Source organism: Corythoichthys intestinalis, chromosome 22, assembly GCF_030265065.1.
Source record: "Corythoichthys intestinalis isolate RoL2023-P3 chromosome 22, ASM3026506v1, whole genome shotgun sequence".
In the NCBI taxonomy this organism is placed as follows: domain Eukaryota; kingdom Metazoa; phylum Chordata; class Actinopteri; order Syngnathiformes; family Syngnathidae; genus Corythoichthys; species Corythoichthys intestinalis.
This window is the reverse complement of record NC_080416.1, coordinates 2,331,261-2,348,436: the sequence shown is the minus strand read 5'-3', so window position 1 is coordinate 2,348,436 and position 17,176 is coordinate 2,331,261. Positions and strand designations below refer to the sequence as shown.

The window sequence follows — 17,176 nt, the reverse complement described above, 5'->3', positions numbered from 1 at the left end:
AATCCATTGATTGGCCTGCTAGCAGTAGCTCTTGTTTGTGCATATAATATATCTATGTGCGCTTGTCCTCGATAATAACGTTTACTAGGCCGCGGGTGCAGCACATTTGTTCCCGGAAATAATTAGCCCCCGCACGAGCGAAGATGACTGGAAAATAGACGTCTTTGGAGATACGTTTACGCCGAAAAGGGCACCTGACGAGCCTACTTTGGAATTGCTGCATTTGCGCGTTTTGCAGCTATGTTTAACGTTACGCGCATGCGCAGAACCAAATCGTTGCAATTTTTGATGGGTTGCAAAATTTGTCAGCGGTCCGTGAAAAAAAGAGTCAAATAACACCGGTCCGTGGTGCAAAAAAGGTTGGGGACCCCTGCTCTAGTCCGATGACCTAGACCTATCACCGCCACTCTCTTCTCGGGACAACAAATGACTGACAAAATAGTGAGAGACGGGAGTACAGCTGTTCTCTGCTTCATGCAAATGGGACATACTGTATATTTTGTAATTTAGATTTTGTATAATTTGCTACTTAATGCGTCTTATATGTTCTGATTTCAGGATGAGAGATTTAGACTTGAAAATGTTAAATTATTATGTACTGTGTTTAATTCTATGAAATGCACTTTTCCACGCATGCCGTGTGTCCATGTTACTTTGTCACCTTTTTCACCCCTAACCAGTTTGCATGCCTGCGTATCTCTTATGCCCTATATTCTGATTGTTTTCCTTAAACTTTGGTAGAAGTGCTATTTATTTTATATTGGGTGTGTTAGAATAATACTGTCAAACAGTAAATACGTGAAAAGATACTATTCCCTGATTGATTATATTAATTGTGTTAGAATAATGCAAACAGTTAGACGGTGCCTACGAGAAAAGGTACCATCTCCTTCAACAGAAAGCAGCTTTTCTTATACCGTTTGTAAAAAAAAATACAAAATAAAAAAAAAATTGAGGTCTTCAACAACAATGAATTTCTACTCTATTCCTTTGATATACCCATTTAACTCTTATTGATTTTCTTGTAATCTTGTCCAATATGTCACTAGTAAAGTACATAATGACTGTAACGATCCTCAGCGCCGGCAATTTTGAACACCTATGTTGAGATTCCCAATGGCAAGCCTCTTCATGCACCTATTGTAGCTTTGTACCAGCACGAACCTGTGTGATTTAGCACACCGTTTAATGATTTAGTTTGCCGTAAGGCTGCAAAGATGTCAGTGTCTAGCCTGTGCTTCTTCTGATGTTCAGTCCATTGGGATGTAGATATATTACATATGATCATTTCATGACTTTGCAGCAGGATGATCAGAAATCGGGCCGATCGCGCCGTTTTTCAGAGGTGAAAAGGATCGGGTTTTTCATTAAAAAATATACAGTGATCTAGGGCTGCAGCTATCGAATATTTTAGTAGTCGATTAATCGAAGAACTAGTTAGTTCGAATAATCGAGTAATCGGATAAGGAACATGAAAAATTAAAATACCTGAGCTGAGCCTCAAATGGTGTGTATATATATATATATATATATATATATATATATATATATATATATATATATACCGTATTGGCCCGAATATAAGACGGTGTTTTTTGCATTGAAATCAGATTGAAAAAGCACTGTCGTCTTTTATTCGCGGTCTAGACGTTATACCCATTCACGACGCTAGATGGCGCCAGATATCAATAAAGCGATGTTCTGTCATGATCTCAGCGGTCTAGACATTATACCCATTCACGACACTAGATGACGCCAGATATCATTGAAGCGATTTTCTGTCATGACATCTCAAATATCTCAAGTTTAACCAGTTGGCATTACTTCATTGCAATGTTTTTCCTTATTCAGATTTGTTTCAAGACTACAATTACAGTTAGACTTCACTTTGATGGTAAATGCAGTTATTGCAATTTTGTTGTTTTATCACAATAGATTTGTTTATTTACATTTCAAAAACCAGAAGTCATTCATTTACAAATGTGATTCCACACAAGTTTACATATTTAAATGTTCAGATATAAAGTTTTGAATGAGGCAAAATAACATGCTTTTTCTCTCAAATATATTGTTATAATCATTTGTTTCGGATGTACTGTAATTATTTTCTGTATAAAAAATAATTTGGTGTTCAAAAAGTCTTTTTTCAAACTTGAGTCTTGAAAAAGAGGGGGTCGTCTTATAATCAGGGTCGTCTTATATTCGGGCCAATACGGTATATATATATATATATTTTTTTTTAAATGAGGACCTATGTACAACAAAAAAAACAATTGGCTAACTTACATAGAAAAAGTCCACTAGCTTAAATGCTATAAAATGCAAAAGTTTTTTTTTTTTTTTTTTAAAGTGCTCTTAACAAATGGTTCAGACACATATTCCCACAAAACAAACGGCTAAATATACCTATAAACTCAATTCTGAATGCATTAAAAAACATTAGCTCAAACAAAGACTTAGTTTACGTTGGTCTTAACAGGGAGCAGTTTGATTCAGCCATGTGAAAAGAGGCAGACCAGAGGGCAGTGTATCCCCCCTAATCAATAAAACTAGATGCCATCACTTTTAAAATAAAACATTACAACGGCACTTTAATTAAACAAATACAAAACAAAATTTAATTCGAATATTTTTTTTTCTAATCGAATACTCGAGTTAACCGATTAATCGTTGCAGCACAAAACGAGTCACATGACATTTTGGAGGGAAACTGACAAGCAGTAATCAATTTGGACATTTAAGGATGTAGTTTCTAATAGGTGTACTCACTTTTGTTGCCAGGGGTTTAGATCAGGGGTCCCCAACCTATTCCACTAAGGCACACTGTGGGTGCAGGATTTCATTCTTACCAAACAAGATGACAACACTTTTTCCCCAATCTGGTGTTTTACAAGTGCAATCAGTTGATTGCAGTCAGGTGTGGCTTGTTTTAGCAGAAGCCTCATTGGTTCAACTGTCTCTGCTGGATCGGCTGGAACAAAAACCAGGACCCACAGTGTGCCTTGAGGACTGGGTTGAAAACCCCTGGTTTAGATATTAATGACTATGAGTTATTTTGAGGGGGAAATAATTAACTCTATTATGTAAGCTGCACACAGACTACTTTTTATTGTGTCAGTGTCATTTTGTCAGTGTTGTCCCATGAAAAGATATACTTACATATCTGCAGAAATGCGAGGGGTGTACTCACTTTTGGGATACACTGTATGACAGTTTCCAAGATGGCTCTCAATAGTTTGTGTGTGTTTGCCCTTAATGTTTTTGCAATGTCCCATTCATTAGCCACCAACCGTTACCGTTTTTGTGTCCGTATTTATTAAATATTAGTGGGATTTAATGCTGTTGCAGGCTGCTTTTTGTTAAGTTCGTTAAGTGTAATGCAATCATACAATGCTTTTTTTGGGAGGTGAGGAGGATTTCCTTTGATTCATCTGTTGCGGTTTTGAAATGATTTGTTCTGACCTCTTCAGATTTAATTTCTTCTTTATTCAAGGAAATGGCCAATTTCCCCCCCCAAAGTAACTCACATTGTGGCCTGAAACAATTTGATTTTAGCCCTGTTCCAAATGAAAGTGACTTGATTTGATTGGATTTTTAACTGACTTCTTTACTGGCGCGTCCATTTTAAATTCTCTTTGGGGAAACAATTAGCGTGCACCTGCTCAGAATAAAGACAAAAGGCCCCGTGCTACATTTGTGCCTAGCGTTGCCCCCATTGGGCTCACCAATGCAAGCTATTGTCAATATTAGTCGGTTCAATATAAAAATATTATAAATTTTGGAGTGTAAGACTCAGCTGTCAACCTGCGGTTTATAGTGTAGTGTTTTTTTTTTTTAATGGATTTTTAAAGGCTAATGCGCTATTTTTCTGTAAATATCACATAATACATTGTGGACACCTGTGGCTTATAGTCCAGTGCGGGATAAATATTAAAAAATAGTTTTCTTGTAAAATTTTGGGGGTGCGGTTTATTGTCGGGTGCGCTTTACAGTGCCTGTGACAGCATAAAAAAATCTTTAATAGCATTAATATGTAGATTAGAATCATATTTTCTGACCATTTCACTCTATACAACAATTTGACAAAGCGCAGATGACGAGAAATTAGTCTTTTGATCTGCCGTTTAGCCACGCCTGTCATTATAGCTCACTAGCGTCCCCAGCTGGAGGATGGTGTCGGCAGGGTAATGATTTCATCAGATTTAGAATTCAGCCCATTGAGGGGGAAGATTCAGAATGAGGAAAATGCCACAGGGAGCAGCAAAATGTCATAATTGTTTCAATCTCTACTCCCAATATTTTTACAGGATATACTTTTTAATCTAAGTATTTTCCCCCAATTGTTAAGTAAATGGTATGATCATGACAAATAAGTCTTGTGCTAAATGAAATATGAAATATTAAGAATGCATTTATTCAGTATGACAGGGCAAAATTACTGCATAATGGTCAAAACTGCTGACTTCTTCCTCTCCCAAACAGCATTTTATGAACCAGAGTTAGTCCGGCTTTTGTCATTTCCCTGCCCTGGCTTTGGAGACGGAGGAAAAAGCGTGAACAAAACAAGAGGCGTGACAGCTAGCCGACATGCGAACTCGAACCGAACAGCTTTTCAAAGTCTTGTTCTTGCCTTTCGAAAAAGAAAAATCATACAAAACTACCTCGACTCATGTCACACACGGCGGCGGGGTTGAATGTCTTCACCGATCGGCCAGCCCCTAGCGGCGAGCAAGTTACAGCTTGTCGTTCTGCTGCTCGTCGGCGGGAATGAACGCCGAAAAATCGCATTCTTGGTGGACAAACCGGCCGCCGACGTTGGAGCGGGGTGCTGCCCGAGTCCAAGCCGAGGATAGTGGTCTATTGGTCCACATGAAGAGGACCGAGAGGGTGGAAGTGACCATGGCCTGTGACATGCCACCGGTAGTCGGCTGAGTGGCCTTCTCGGTGGACAGGGAAAATTTTCACCCACAAAATGCAAACCACCTCTTATTTAAAATTTGTGCCATGATCCCAGTATTTGACATCATATAAAAAAAAGTACCTTACTCACTTCCTCATCGGTCCAATGGTCCCACAGCTGTCGAACTTGTTTTGGCCATTATTCGCAGTGAACAGGAACTTTTTGAAACTCAAAATGGCACACACGCCTCTCCCTGGTGCAGCAACAAAAATCCTGCAGCACATTGGGCTGGCGTGATGCGATAAATAAACTAGCCCGCTGACGTCACATTCGCATTCTTCGTCCATCCAGGAAGTCGCTTATTTTCATGGAAACATTTTGCCGTCATAGGCACTGTAAAGTCCGAAAATTTCAGCACAATTGCTTTCATGTAGATCAGGATTGTTGAATTCAAAAGGGGCCATATCAGAGAGTGCTGGTTGTAACACGTCAAACAAGGGGGACCCAGCACAAAATGAATCATTGTGTGACCCATTTTTAATATTACGTTTTTGGTATACACACACGCTATTCACGACAGTTATCGACACCTATTTTATGTAAATAGTGGGAATGGTATTGTCTGAATAACAGCATCGCCCACTCAATTGCGCCCTACGGCAGTTATTGACATTACTTTACATTTAATCCTAATCCCCTGTGATTAAAGCACCCCTCTAATTTTCCATCTGGCATTTGTGTAATTTGGTGACTGTTCCTTAAACATCTGTTGCAGATGAATTCTGTCAGTCAAGCATCCTTACAAGGAGGATTTTAGCTGACATCCTCTTTGGATGTAGTGGTATGTGATTATCGATGCCTATGTGTCTTGTAATAGGATTAAGGATTTGCCCCTCAAATAGTCTATATGGAATTTTAGTAGGGTTCACAACATATTGCTCCAAACGTAATTTTCTCTATGCTTGCGTTTTTGGTTTCTCAGCAGATTTTTCTAATTGATGAGATCATGTCTTGTAGCAATATACACACTTACATTAGAAGGGGCATATGGATTATTGTTACAATTTACACATCCACTGGAGGCCCTTTAATCCTGACCATAGCAATTGGTGGCACCGCAAAAGCTCAGAGGGAATTTAAACTTTATTTCTTCTCTCATTTTGAAAACAAGATAAAGCCCATTGCTTCTTCTCCCGAAAAACGCATTCTCTTTAAGAGAAGCGATTTTAGTCTGACAGTAGATATTGCATTTTGGCAAACTACCGTCATTTTCAGAGTATATGACAGTAATTTTTCTCTCATTTTCATTCATGCGGCTTATTTGTTGATTTATTTGGGTTAATAGTAGGGCTGTCAAAATTATCGCGTTAACGGGCGGTAATTAATTTTTTAAATTAATCATGTTAAAATATTTAACGCATTTAACGCACATGCCCCGCTCAAACAGATTAAAATGACAGCACAGTGTCATTTCCACTTGTTACTTGTGTTTTTTGGTGTATTGTCACCCTCTGCTGGCGCTTGGGTGCGACTGATTTTATGGGTTTCAGCACCATGAGCATGTGTAATTATTGACATAAACAATGGCGAGCTACTAGTTTATTTTTTGATTGAAAATTTTACAAACTTTATGAAAACGAAAACATTAAGAGGGATTTTAATATAAAATTTCCCTAACATTTAAGAACTACAAGTCTTTCTATCCATGGATTGCTTAAACAAAATGTTAATAATGTTAACGCCATCTTGTTGGTTTGTTATAATAAACAAATACAGTACTTATGTACAGTATGTTGAATGTATATATCCCTCTTGTCTTATCTTTCTATTCCAACAATAATTTAAGGAAAAATGTGGCATATTTTAGAGATGGTCTGAATTGCGATTAATTACGAGTAATTTTTAAGCTGTGATTAACTCGATTAAAAACTTTAATCGTTTGGCAGCCCTAGTTAATAGGCAACATGTTATTTGACAGCGGCGTAATAACACTTCCATAAAACTGTCATAATTATGACATGACACTATCATGGGCATAATTGAATGCTTATGACATAAGTCATTAAGTGTAATCCAGCAAATTATGTCACTAACTCCATTTATGTCTAATTTATTGTTCTATGCAAATTATTTCTTCAGTTATTGTTCAAGATGTTTCATTAATTGCTAGTTATGGTTTCTAGTAACACTTTATTTGACAGTGGCGTCATAAGACAATTCAGAATTATGACATGACACTATCCTGGGCATAAATGAATGCTTATGAGCAATGTCATTAAGTGTCATCTGACAAGTTATATCACTAAATCCATGTATGTCCAACTCAATGTTCTGTGCTAAATATTTCTTCAGTTACTGTTCCAGCGGTTTCATTAAATGCTAGATATGGTATTTAGTAACACTTTATTTGAAAGTGGCGTCATAAGACTGTCATAAGACCTTCAGAATTATGACATGACACTGCCATGGGCATTAATGAACGCTTATGACATTTATCTCCAGCTCGGATCTTTTACATCCATTCAACAGTGAGATTATTTGCCGGATGACATAAAATGACATCTGTCATAAGCATTGATTAATGCTCATGGCAGTGTCATGTCATAATCATGATGGTCTTATGACAGTCTTAAGCGCTACTGTCAAATAGTCTTACCAAATACAATAACGAGCAATTAATGACACTGGAACAGTAACTGAAGGAATAATTAGCACAGAACATGAATTTTGATTGCGATTTACATCTATAGCGCTGCAGTGCATGCTAGGAGGCATGTTCAATGACAACAGTGTTGACAGCAGATGGCAGCATAGGTTGACTGTTGATGGTCATTTGAAGCTTCATGGTGGTTCATTTAGTCTTATGACAGTATTATGATGCCACTGTCAAATAAAGTGTTATCTGTTAATATCTTTTGGTGTAAATAACCCATAGTACAGTGAGGAAAGCTGTGGCTTATCTATGAACAAATGCCGTTTTCGTGTCTAATTTGGTTGGTGGCGGCTTAGTCAGAAAATTACAATATGTAACAGGGCGAATGTGATGTTTTAGCTTTACACTTAATCTGGATTTTTGTGTCTTTTTTTTTTATAGGTTCAACTACAGATCAACACATCATCTCACAACCAAGGGTTTCTATGAGTTTCTTAACTGGTTTGATGAAAGAGCATGGTACCCCTTGGGAAGGATTGTTGGTGGCACAGTAAGTTATTCCAATGACAAACTGAGGTCTTGCTCTTAATCCCACATCTTCAGTATTGTCCTGATTGCCTCTTTGCTTAATTATTATTATTTTTGTCGCAATCATATATTTTTGCATCCAAAATTAAGAGGATCTGCGGATACGCTGGAAAAATCCTGTATTAAGGCACGAATTGTTCTTTTGTTTAGTTAGGGTAGTGCTTAAAAGGGACTAAACAGGACTTAAATGCCCTGATGAGTACACTGTGCCTGCCCCGACGAGCTTCTGCCGAGTCTTCACTTGGCTGAAACACTTTTCTAACCCACTTAAAACTTGTTAGTAACTTTTGGGGTTTTTGGTGCTGATTTGATAGGCCAAACGCTCGTTATTTTATGTTGCTGGTCATGCAAGCACGCACGAGCTGCATCGGCGCTCGAAGGTGGCAGTTACGTGTAAAAAAAAGTGACAAACTCCGTAGTCTAAGAAAAAAAAAAGCGCAACTTCAAGTTTCTGAGTGTTTCTTCAAACAATGCAGAATTGCACTTTCATTTAAAAGTAAATTAAAATACCGGAGTTTAGCCTCAAACGGCATAAAAAATAAATAAATGAGGATCTAAGTACAACAAAAGAACAAGTGGTTAAAAGTCTACTATCTTAAATGCTATAAAATGTTAACTTTTTCTTTTTTGCAAAGCTCTTAAGAAATCGTTCTAACACATAATTCCAATAAAAAACTGCTAAATATACCTATAAACTAAATTGCGAAGGCATTGAAAAAACATTAGCGCAGTCAAAAATTGACCTCATGTTGCTCTTAACAGGGAGCAGCAGCATTCAGCCATGTTGAATGAGTTATGTCCTATTCACTGTTGCCACTAGAAGGCTGTGTATCCATATTTTTCCCCCACATTTTTTTCCCACAATTTTTTGGGGTGTGATATGGTGACCCTGAATCCTCGCCTGGGGCCCTCTGTGCTGTATGATCGCTGTTGACCTGAATAAATTGTCAACTTGTCCTTCGAAGCCTTTTTCCAGCTTTCCAGATGGAGTCAGTACAAGGGGTTAAGACTAAGATGAGCGCGCGGAGCTTGGCCTTTTGGCCGGGTTGTCGTGATCTCGCCGGCCTGGGTTGCTGGAGCTGCACCCGCGCGGGTCTGACGGTTCGGCTGGCGTGATTGCTGCAATCTGGCTAAAGGGTCAGATTCGTTCACTAGAAATCAGCCCTAAAAATCAGATTTGTGGTCTGAACGCAGCCAGCATTTGGGGTGTACCTTATTTGATTGTACCACGATAATGACTAGTAACTTGTTAGGGTGCCAACTAAAATCTTGTTAAATTGCAAAATGTTGCTTTTTAGGACATTGCTATGCACCTAAAATGTGATCAATCAAGACTGAAAATTACAAAACTTAATTAACGAGATGATTTAAAAAAAAAAAAAAAAAAAAAAAAAACAATTTCCGCCTCTAGTTTTAATTTTTTTCCAGCATGTCTGTTGTGCTGTCAATAATTCCATTGCTGCCCTCAACCTGTCCTTATCTCAAGCCACCCGCTTTATTTTTTGTTTTCTTCCCAGATTCAATTCCCATGAATTGTGTATGATAACATTAAGCCCCCAGGCACTCAGGTGGTTACGCCATTTAGCAAATAGATGGGCCTTTATCAGTTAATTTGACAGTTGACTTTCTTTCGAGACCGGTCTACCTTATTTCCATTTCGCTACCACCCATCATGCGTTCAACAGCCAGACATGCTTTCTTCTGAAACTACGGCTAAGAAACAAATGTTTCTTTAATGTGATAGTCCAACAAGAACACAAAAGCACTGAACCAAACCTTGTTGCCCCCAGGAAGATGACACAAGCGCGCTTTTGGCGAAAGCTTTTATGTTGAATTCATTTTAGAGGTCGACAGATATTGGATTTTCAAATACCGATACGATATCTAAAAAAAAGAAAAAAATCGGCCGATTGCCGATATCCCAAGCTGACTTTGTAAGCCAATATTTGAGGCCAATATTTTTTGAAATCACATAGATTATGATAGGCAATTTAAAAAATTTTTTAAAAAAGCTTTAAATTTACAATGATGACCTAAGACTTAAAGCAACACTAGGTAACTTTTCAACCTTTATAAAATATTTTCATAACATTTGCGATATGTCGACTATCAACTCGTTGAACGACTCTTTTATATCTTTAGGGGGGGTTCTGTATCTGTTTCACCGACACTAACTTTGAGGGGGTGGCAGGAACCCAGCCACACACAGAAAAAACTACAAATGTGCTGACTGCTTTACAGCATATCAGTTCCCCCTTTACCCATTCATTATAAAGACGGAAGTCGATGCGAATGCTTTCACACGAATTCTGCAAAGGTGGCAGAGCAACAAAAGAGACAAAAAGTTTTATCTGAGGAGTAAAAAAAGGAAGGCTACCAGGATATACAGAGTAAACATTAGCCCGTCTTTCACTCACTGGAGTAAAGCCCCCCCACCCCCAACCTAACTCGTTGGCGGTGTTGGGTTAGCCACACTAAGCCACATGGTTGCTAACCATCATATGCTATTGTTTAGCCACAACTTGATTCATTACATTATTACTATTCATCCTTCACACAGCCGCTGGAAACAGAAATGTTGTTTAATCCAGGGGTCCCCAACCTTTTTTGTACCACGGACCGGTGTGATTTGGGTCTTTTTTTCACGGACCGGTGTTCTGTCAAATTTTGCACCCTTATAAAATTTTGCTCCCAAAGCTTTTGTGGTGGTGGAAAAAAAGCCCTCTTTTATATTCAGTTGGACTCTCAATGTTATCCAATGGTGCTAAAAAACTATTTACATCATAAACATACATGTGCAACACGGAAATGGCGTAAATTAATGCTTAACGACACGGCGAAGTCGTTAAGTGAGAGTGCTACGTGCAGTTGTTGTGTGCACCTAACATGGCAAACGTAAGTTAATATTCCTTTCTTTAAAGACAGTTTGTAGTGTGCACTTTGGAATCGCTGCATTCGCGGTCCTTTTTAACGTTACGCGCATGCCAACTTTGTCAGAACACCGGCAATGTGCGCCAGAAAAATACAGCAAATATAAAATAGCATTTGTTTTTAGCCCCGTCGTGTTAAGTGCAGGGAAAAATACAACTCACCCGCTGAATCAGTGGGAGGCCTGAGTTTGTTTCGTTGAGACGAGATGGTCCCGAGATGGGAGAGTGAGAGAAGCTAGCATCACAAATACACGATGTTGGAAATTGTAGCACAGTTTTCAGCGCGCTCGTAGCGATGTCAGGATATTCCAAAATGACTTTAATCCAGAACTTCGGTAGAGTTGTTGTCTCAAATGTACGTTTAAGGTCGCCGTGATTTGCGATCTCTACAAGTTGATATTCCTGTTGCACAGACATGCTAATATCACTCGGTTTATTCACATACGGGTCACGAATTCACTCCTTCGCAGTTCGTGGGTCTTTAGTGATTGGGAAGTAGCATAAATTTTGATTTCTTCGAGGTTGTAGGCACATCTTCTGGCTCGTCAGGTTCCCTTTTCCCCGTAAAAAGTCTGTCCAAAGATGTTTGTTATTCAGTCATTCTAGTGTGGGGGCTAATTATTTCCGGGAAGAAATGTGATTGGCGACGACCTACGTCATACGTTGTTATCGAGTCCAAGCGCGCATAGATATACAAAACGAAATTTAGTGCTAACAGCCCATTCAATGCATTTCTATGACGACCTCCAATCCTGTAGTTGTATATCTAGAGTAGACAGGGATATTGGTGTGTTAAGCGGCACAGGCCAAAGTCAATCGGCCAGAATGCATTCGTTAATAAATTATTTATTATTTCTGCGCGGTCCAGTACCGGTCCGCGGCCCGGTCGTTGGGGACCCCTGGTTTAATCCATCTGCAGGCGACTGGGAGATTTATTTTTGATTTGATTATATTACGACACTGCGGGTGTGCGCTGGTACTCATGGTTAACGCAGTCTTCCTTACTGTTGCTAAAATCAACTAAAACTGAAAAGTTAACAAGTATTGCTTTAAACGATTTCGATGTTGTGCTGCCAAACCAACGAATGCAGCACGTCTTCTCATGATTATACACACTCGGCAAGAACAGTACATTATTTTCATATAGTTAAACACACCAGGACGTCACAACAAAACGTAAACAATTGAGATCTTAAGCGGATGCTCACCATGCTAATGCTAATGCAAATGCTACGCTAACGGTACGAGTTACATTTAGAGTGTAAGGATCACTCAATAAACACCTTAAAAGGCTAAAGCAACTTTGCACATCAGGGAGTCCCACAGCGACATTCCTAAGGATGCCATGTGGGCCATGGGGAGAGATGGCGGCTGGTCTCCACCTCTCACTTGTCCTCTGGAACATCTCCAGGATGTCGGCCGAGTCCCTGTGTTCCTCCTTGCCCATGGTCATGGCGAGGAGCCTCAGCTGGGCGACTGTGTCAGGGTTAACGACCGCCATGATGAGCCCGGCGCTCTGCTTCTCGATCGAAGAGCGCGCCAGTAACATCTGGTGCAACTTGTAGCCGGCCTTGACAGACTTGTCATTCTCCCACCTGGCCAGCACCTTCAGACTCGAGAATCAGGCCGTCCTCATCCTCTCCTCTAAAAAACATGCTTGATTCAGAAAAAGATAGGTGTTTTGTTTCATCTTTTTTTTATATAGTGAGTAATGCTGGCCACTTACTTCAGCCCCAGGACACCTGGGCAGCACCATACAGCTATTGGTGTGGAAGCTGCTGTGGATGTTCTTCCAAAGGTGCACAGGGTCAAAGTAGACAAAAATCTGCTTGTTGCCGTTGGCGTAAGGGTTGGTGTAGGACCAGGTGCCCTCGGGAAACTCAAGGGCTATATCTCATTGAGATATAGCGGCCCGATATATCGGCCGGCCGATATATTATTTGACCTCTCATTCACTTTGTTTTGAAATTGGAAACCAATTCAATGAATCACTATAAAAATACTTAATCTCGTTGATAAAGTGTAAACATGTTCGCCGCTACGTCTAAAGATTGAGAAGCAGTTCAATTAGGATTAACACGTCGAGTAACTACTAGTAATTATCCTAATAATAATCCTCTAAGTTGACTTTCAAGCCATGTTTCATTTGTATTGAACTAGACTAAGCTTGGGTCTCATAGGCACTGGCCAATTACTGATGGGAAACAGATGCATTGGCTGCTGATTATGTGAGCACACATCAGGGACACTGCAGACATGTTAAACTAAGCACGGCTTTAGCAAGACCACCAGTGTTGTGCACACAATTAGAATTGGATCAGCCAGGCTTTGCTCTACTAGTAGATATTCACGATTTGAAGACATATTCTTGATAAACGCGCATAAAAATGAACATCCGCCTGTGAACTTGAGCTATTAAGCCGACTAAATGGGAACTATAACCCTTAAAAATATTTTTATAGCTACGTTTTATATGTGTACCCTCTAGTCCAATTAACACATTCTGATTAATATTGTTAGTGTTGAATAATGGAACGGATGACAACATTATTTTTCACCCATCTCAGGGATTTTTGGGGCAAAATAACTAGAAGTTTGCTGAAAACAAAAATCGATACAGGAATATATTGTTGCAGGCCTGTTGACAATACATGTCGATTCTGTATCGATTCACGTTCGTTAAGATTTCTCTAGTTTACACTATAGCGTCTCTGCTGCTTGCTACCAACACATTTTGACTAGGTATGAGACTAGAAGTGAGCAATATTTGAAGAAAGTATATGACATGCTCAATGTTAAGAGCACTGAAGATACAGTACTACTACATACAGTTTTGCTATTCAGCAAAATAAAAATGTACTAGTGTTACATACCAGATTTTTATTTTATTGGGTTTTGCATTGTGTTATGGGTCCGAAAAACTTTCTGGATAACAAAAGGTTTGGTTGTTGTGTCTGGAAATACAGGCTTCCCACAATTTCGAATGAACATTGACAGACGAGCACTAATTGTAGCTTCTACAAGGACAACACCAATTTCATGATGATAATAAATACTCAGCAGGGAAACGGTATACTATTTTCTAGGGGTGCACGATATCCATTTTTTGAAACCGATATTTATAACTTCCTGCTCCTCAAGGCCGATACCGATACGATAACCGATAATATATATATATATAATTTTTCAATGTATATTCACCTGAGTTTTTCAACACCCGTAGATCAAAAATACTAGTGGTTGATTCAGCAGAATTTTCATGATGACATGAACATTGTTATAATGAAAAAAACAAAGACAGTCACAAAACTTTGCATAGTGGAAAAACAGGAGTGGAAACAAACGCACAAATCCCAGTCCGACACCGTGCCAAAAATACTATTAATAGGGCCGATAATATATTATGTAATCGGATTTTTGGGGATGACGTCATAATTCCTATTATCGAACCGATAATTATCGTGCACCTCTACTATTTTCAATTAATTATACCAGAGGTGTCCAAACTTTTTGCAAAGGGGGCCAGATTTGGTGTGGTAAAAATGTGGGGGCCGACCTTGGTTGACGTCCTTTACGTAGAACATTATATTTAAGCAAATTTTAGCAAGCCATTCTGTGTGTCACATTTGCTTTATTATTTTTTTTCAATTAATAATATCAACAATCTCGCAACTAGCCTTTGTGGCGTTCTTTCGATTCTCGGGTTCTTGCAAAATACTGCTGCTGTGAAATTAAACTAGCTTCAAGTTGCTTTAATATCTCGCTACATATCTTCCCTGTAATCTTGTCGTACATGTCAGCGTCTCTTGTTCGGTAATATTGCCTCAAATTGAACTCTTTAAAAACAGCGACTTTCTCTTTGCAAATGAGGCAGACACAGTTGTTGCGTATTTTAGTGACGAAATAGTACAATTTCCACCTATCCCTGAAGCGTCAGCCATCGCAGTCTTTCTTTTTTGTGTTGTCACCATTTTAGAAAATTGGGAGTTAAGGGTCACATGGGGTAATGTTGCTTAGAGTGCTGCTGCCTTTTAGTGGGTCAATGAGGAGCAGCATTTAGTGTGTAAGATACTTCATACGATGGTAGCAGTACTGCTGACCAATGTCTTAATAGTCTGTGTGCGGGCCAGACCTTATTGATTTTATGACAGAGGCTGGGGGCCAGATTAAATTTGACCAGGGGCCGCATTTGGCCCCCGAGCCGGACTTTGGACATGTCTGAATTATACCCACCTGGACACCACAAATGGTATACAAAAAAGTCCGAGAGTTTAAGTGGACGCTTAGCATGCTAAAGTCAATGCTAATGCGACTGCTATGCTAACGCTACGAGTTACATTTGGTGTGTGATGATCACTCAGCACTGACCTTAAAAAGTTAAAGGGAATAGTATCTTTTCTCGTATTTACTGTTTGTATTCACCCAATATAAAACAAATAGCACTTATACCATAGTTTAAGGAAAACAAGCAGAATATATTTGCCATAGGGCATGGGAGAGACATGACGCCTTATCACGGAACGTGTGCGTCATGCAACTGACTGAGCAAGATTGGCGCAAGTTCTCCCGGACAGTCCAGAACAAATGGCGGGACGTCCTGTCCCAACACAAGGAACCCCGGAGAACGCCCGATATCCAACTGATAACACGACTGATAAGACTGTAAGTGCACCTTTGACGTTAAGGTGGCAAAATCCACACCCTCGTTGCCCTGACAAAAGTAACTCCCGAATCCTCCTGTCCAATCCACAAACAGGCAATAATCCGAAACAATGCCCAAATATACCCTTCTTCTGGCCACAGCCCGCCGCGCGAAACCCTTCAAAACCTGTCCAATCCACAGACAGACAATAATCCTAAACAACGCCCAAACACACACTTCTTCTGCCCACAGCCTGCCAGGAGGAGACACAGGAGAGCTCTGGCAAAGGGCGTTGGGACGGACAACTGCGGTCCCACTGCCCCAAGCCAAGCTCTCCTATTTTAATGCATACATTGCACTACCCTCCCCATCACGGTGCTGGGTTATGGCTGCCAGCCGGGAACCTGGCAGCCACAGTAATTGGGTGGTAGGTGGGTCCCACACTTTTTTTTTCTATGGCATGGCTCTCGAGGTATGGCCTCCTCTCTTCCTGGGATGCAGGCCGCGGGACTTGGGTGAGGTTGGGGCTCCGGTCTCGCGTCGCCCCACGGCGGCTCCTCGGCGTTCTCTTGCCTCCGTCTTCCTCTCTCTTCTCGGACTGGGTATCCGCCCTGTGCTCCGCTGCGGATCGCTGGCTGGGCGGCGATGTATCGGCCGGATGTTGCCTGCTACGGCGGGGGACCCTGCCCTGCCCTGCCCTGGGCTTGGTGGGCCGCTTGGGGCTCCGCAGCATGCCGTGCCGGCTGGGGGGCTGCCGCGGCGGCTCGTGCCCCGGGTGAGCGGACGGGGTTGGGGACGGGCGTGGGTTTGGTGGTGCGTCCCCTCTTGCCATCCCTGATGGCCAGTAGATGGGCGCGCGGGTGGCCTGGGGGACCACCCTGGATTCCGGGGGTGGGGTGGACAAGGGCTCCTTTGCTGGGCAGTGGGAGGAGGGATGGGCTGCGCTAGTCAGTCTGCGCTCAAAATCCAGAAAAACGGTCGGGAGCGAAGGGCCTCGCTGTGGTGAAAATGGTTGGGAGTGAATGAGTTAATAGACTACTAAAATAATCAATAGCTGCAGCCCTAGTTTAAACACATATTCCCACAAAAAAACAGCTAAATGTACCTATAAACTGAAGTACGTATGCACTAAAAAAAACATTAGCTCAAACAAAAACTTACCTTATATTGGTCTTAACGGGGAGCAGCTGGATTCAGGCATGTTAAAGGACACTTTCAAAACAAACCATTACATTGCCACTCTCATTAAATGAGTACTCGAAGCAGCAAAATTTGATTGGAAGCGTTTTTCTAATTGAATTACTCAAGTTAATCGTTGCAGCACTAGTGGGGACGTTCCTAAGTTGAGGTACCACTTTATTTCCTTTGTGTCGTGATAATGAACATAAATAAGGTTTGATGATGTCAACTATCTTGCTGAGCACACATTGTATGATTATTCAATTGAGAGTAATTATCAGAAC

General features: G+C 40.4%; 1 protein-coding gene across 2 annotated transcripts in view; it reads left to right on the top strand.

Annotated features, from left to right (window-relative positions):
* stt3b (STT3 oligosaccharyltransferase complex catalytic subunit B) overlaps window positions 1-17,176 on the top strand; it is a 114,486-nt gene that overhangs the window by 22,130 nt on the left and 75,180 nt on the right. For both annotated transcript variants that reach the window (XM_057827149.1, XM_057827148.1), the window contains exon 2: window positions 7,995-8,103. In XM_057827149.1, coding sequence (XP_057683132.1) covers window positions 7,995-8,103 — 109 coding nt within the window. The remainder of the gene's footprint in view (window positions 1-7,994; window positions 8,104-17,176) is intronic.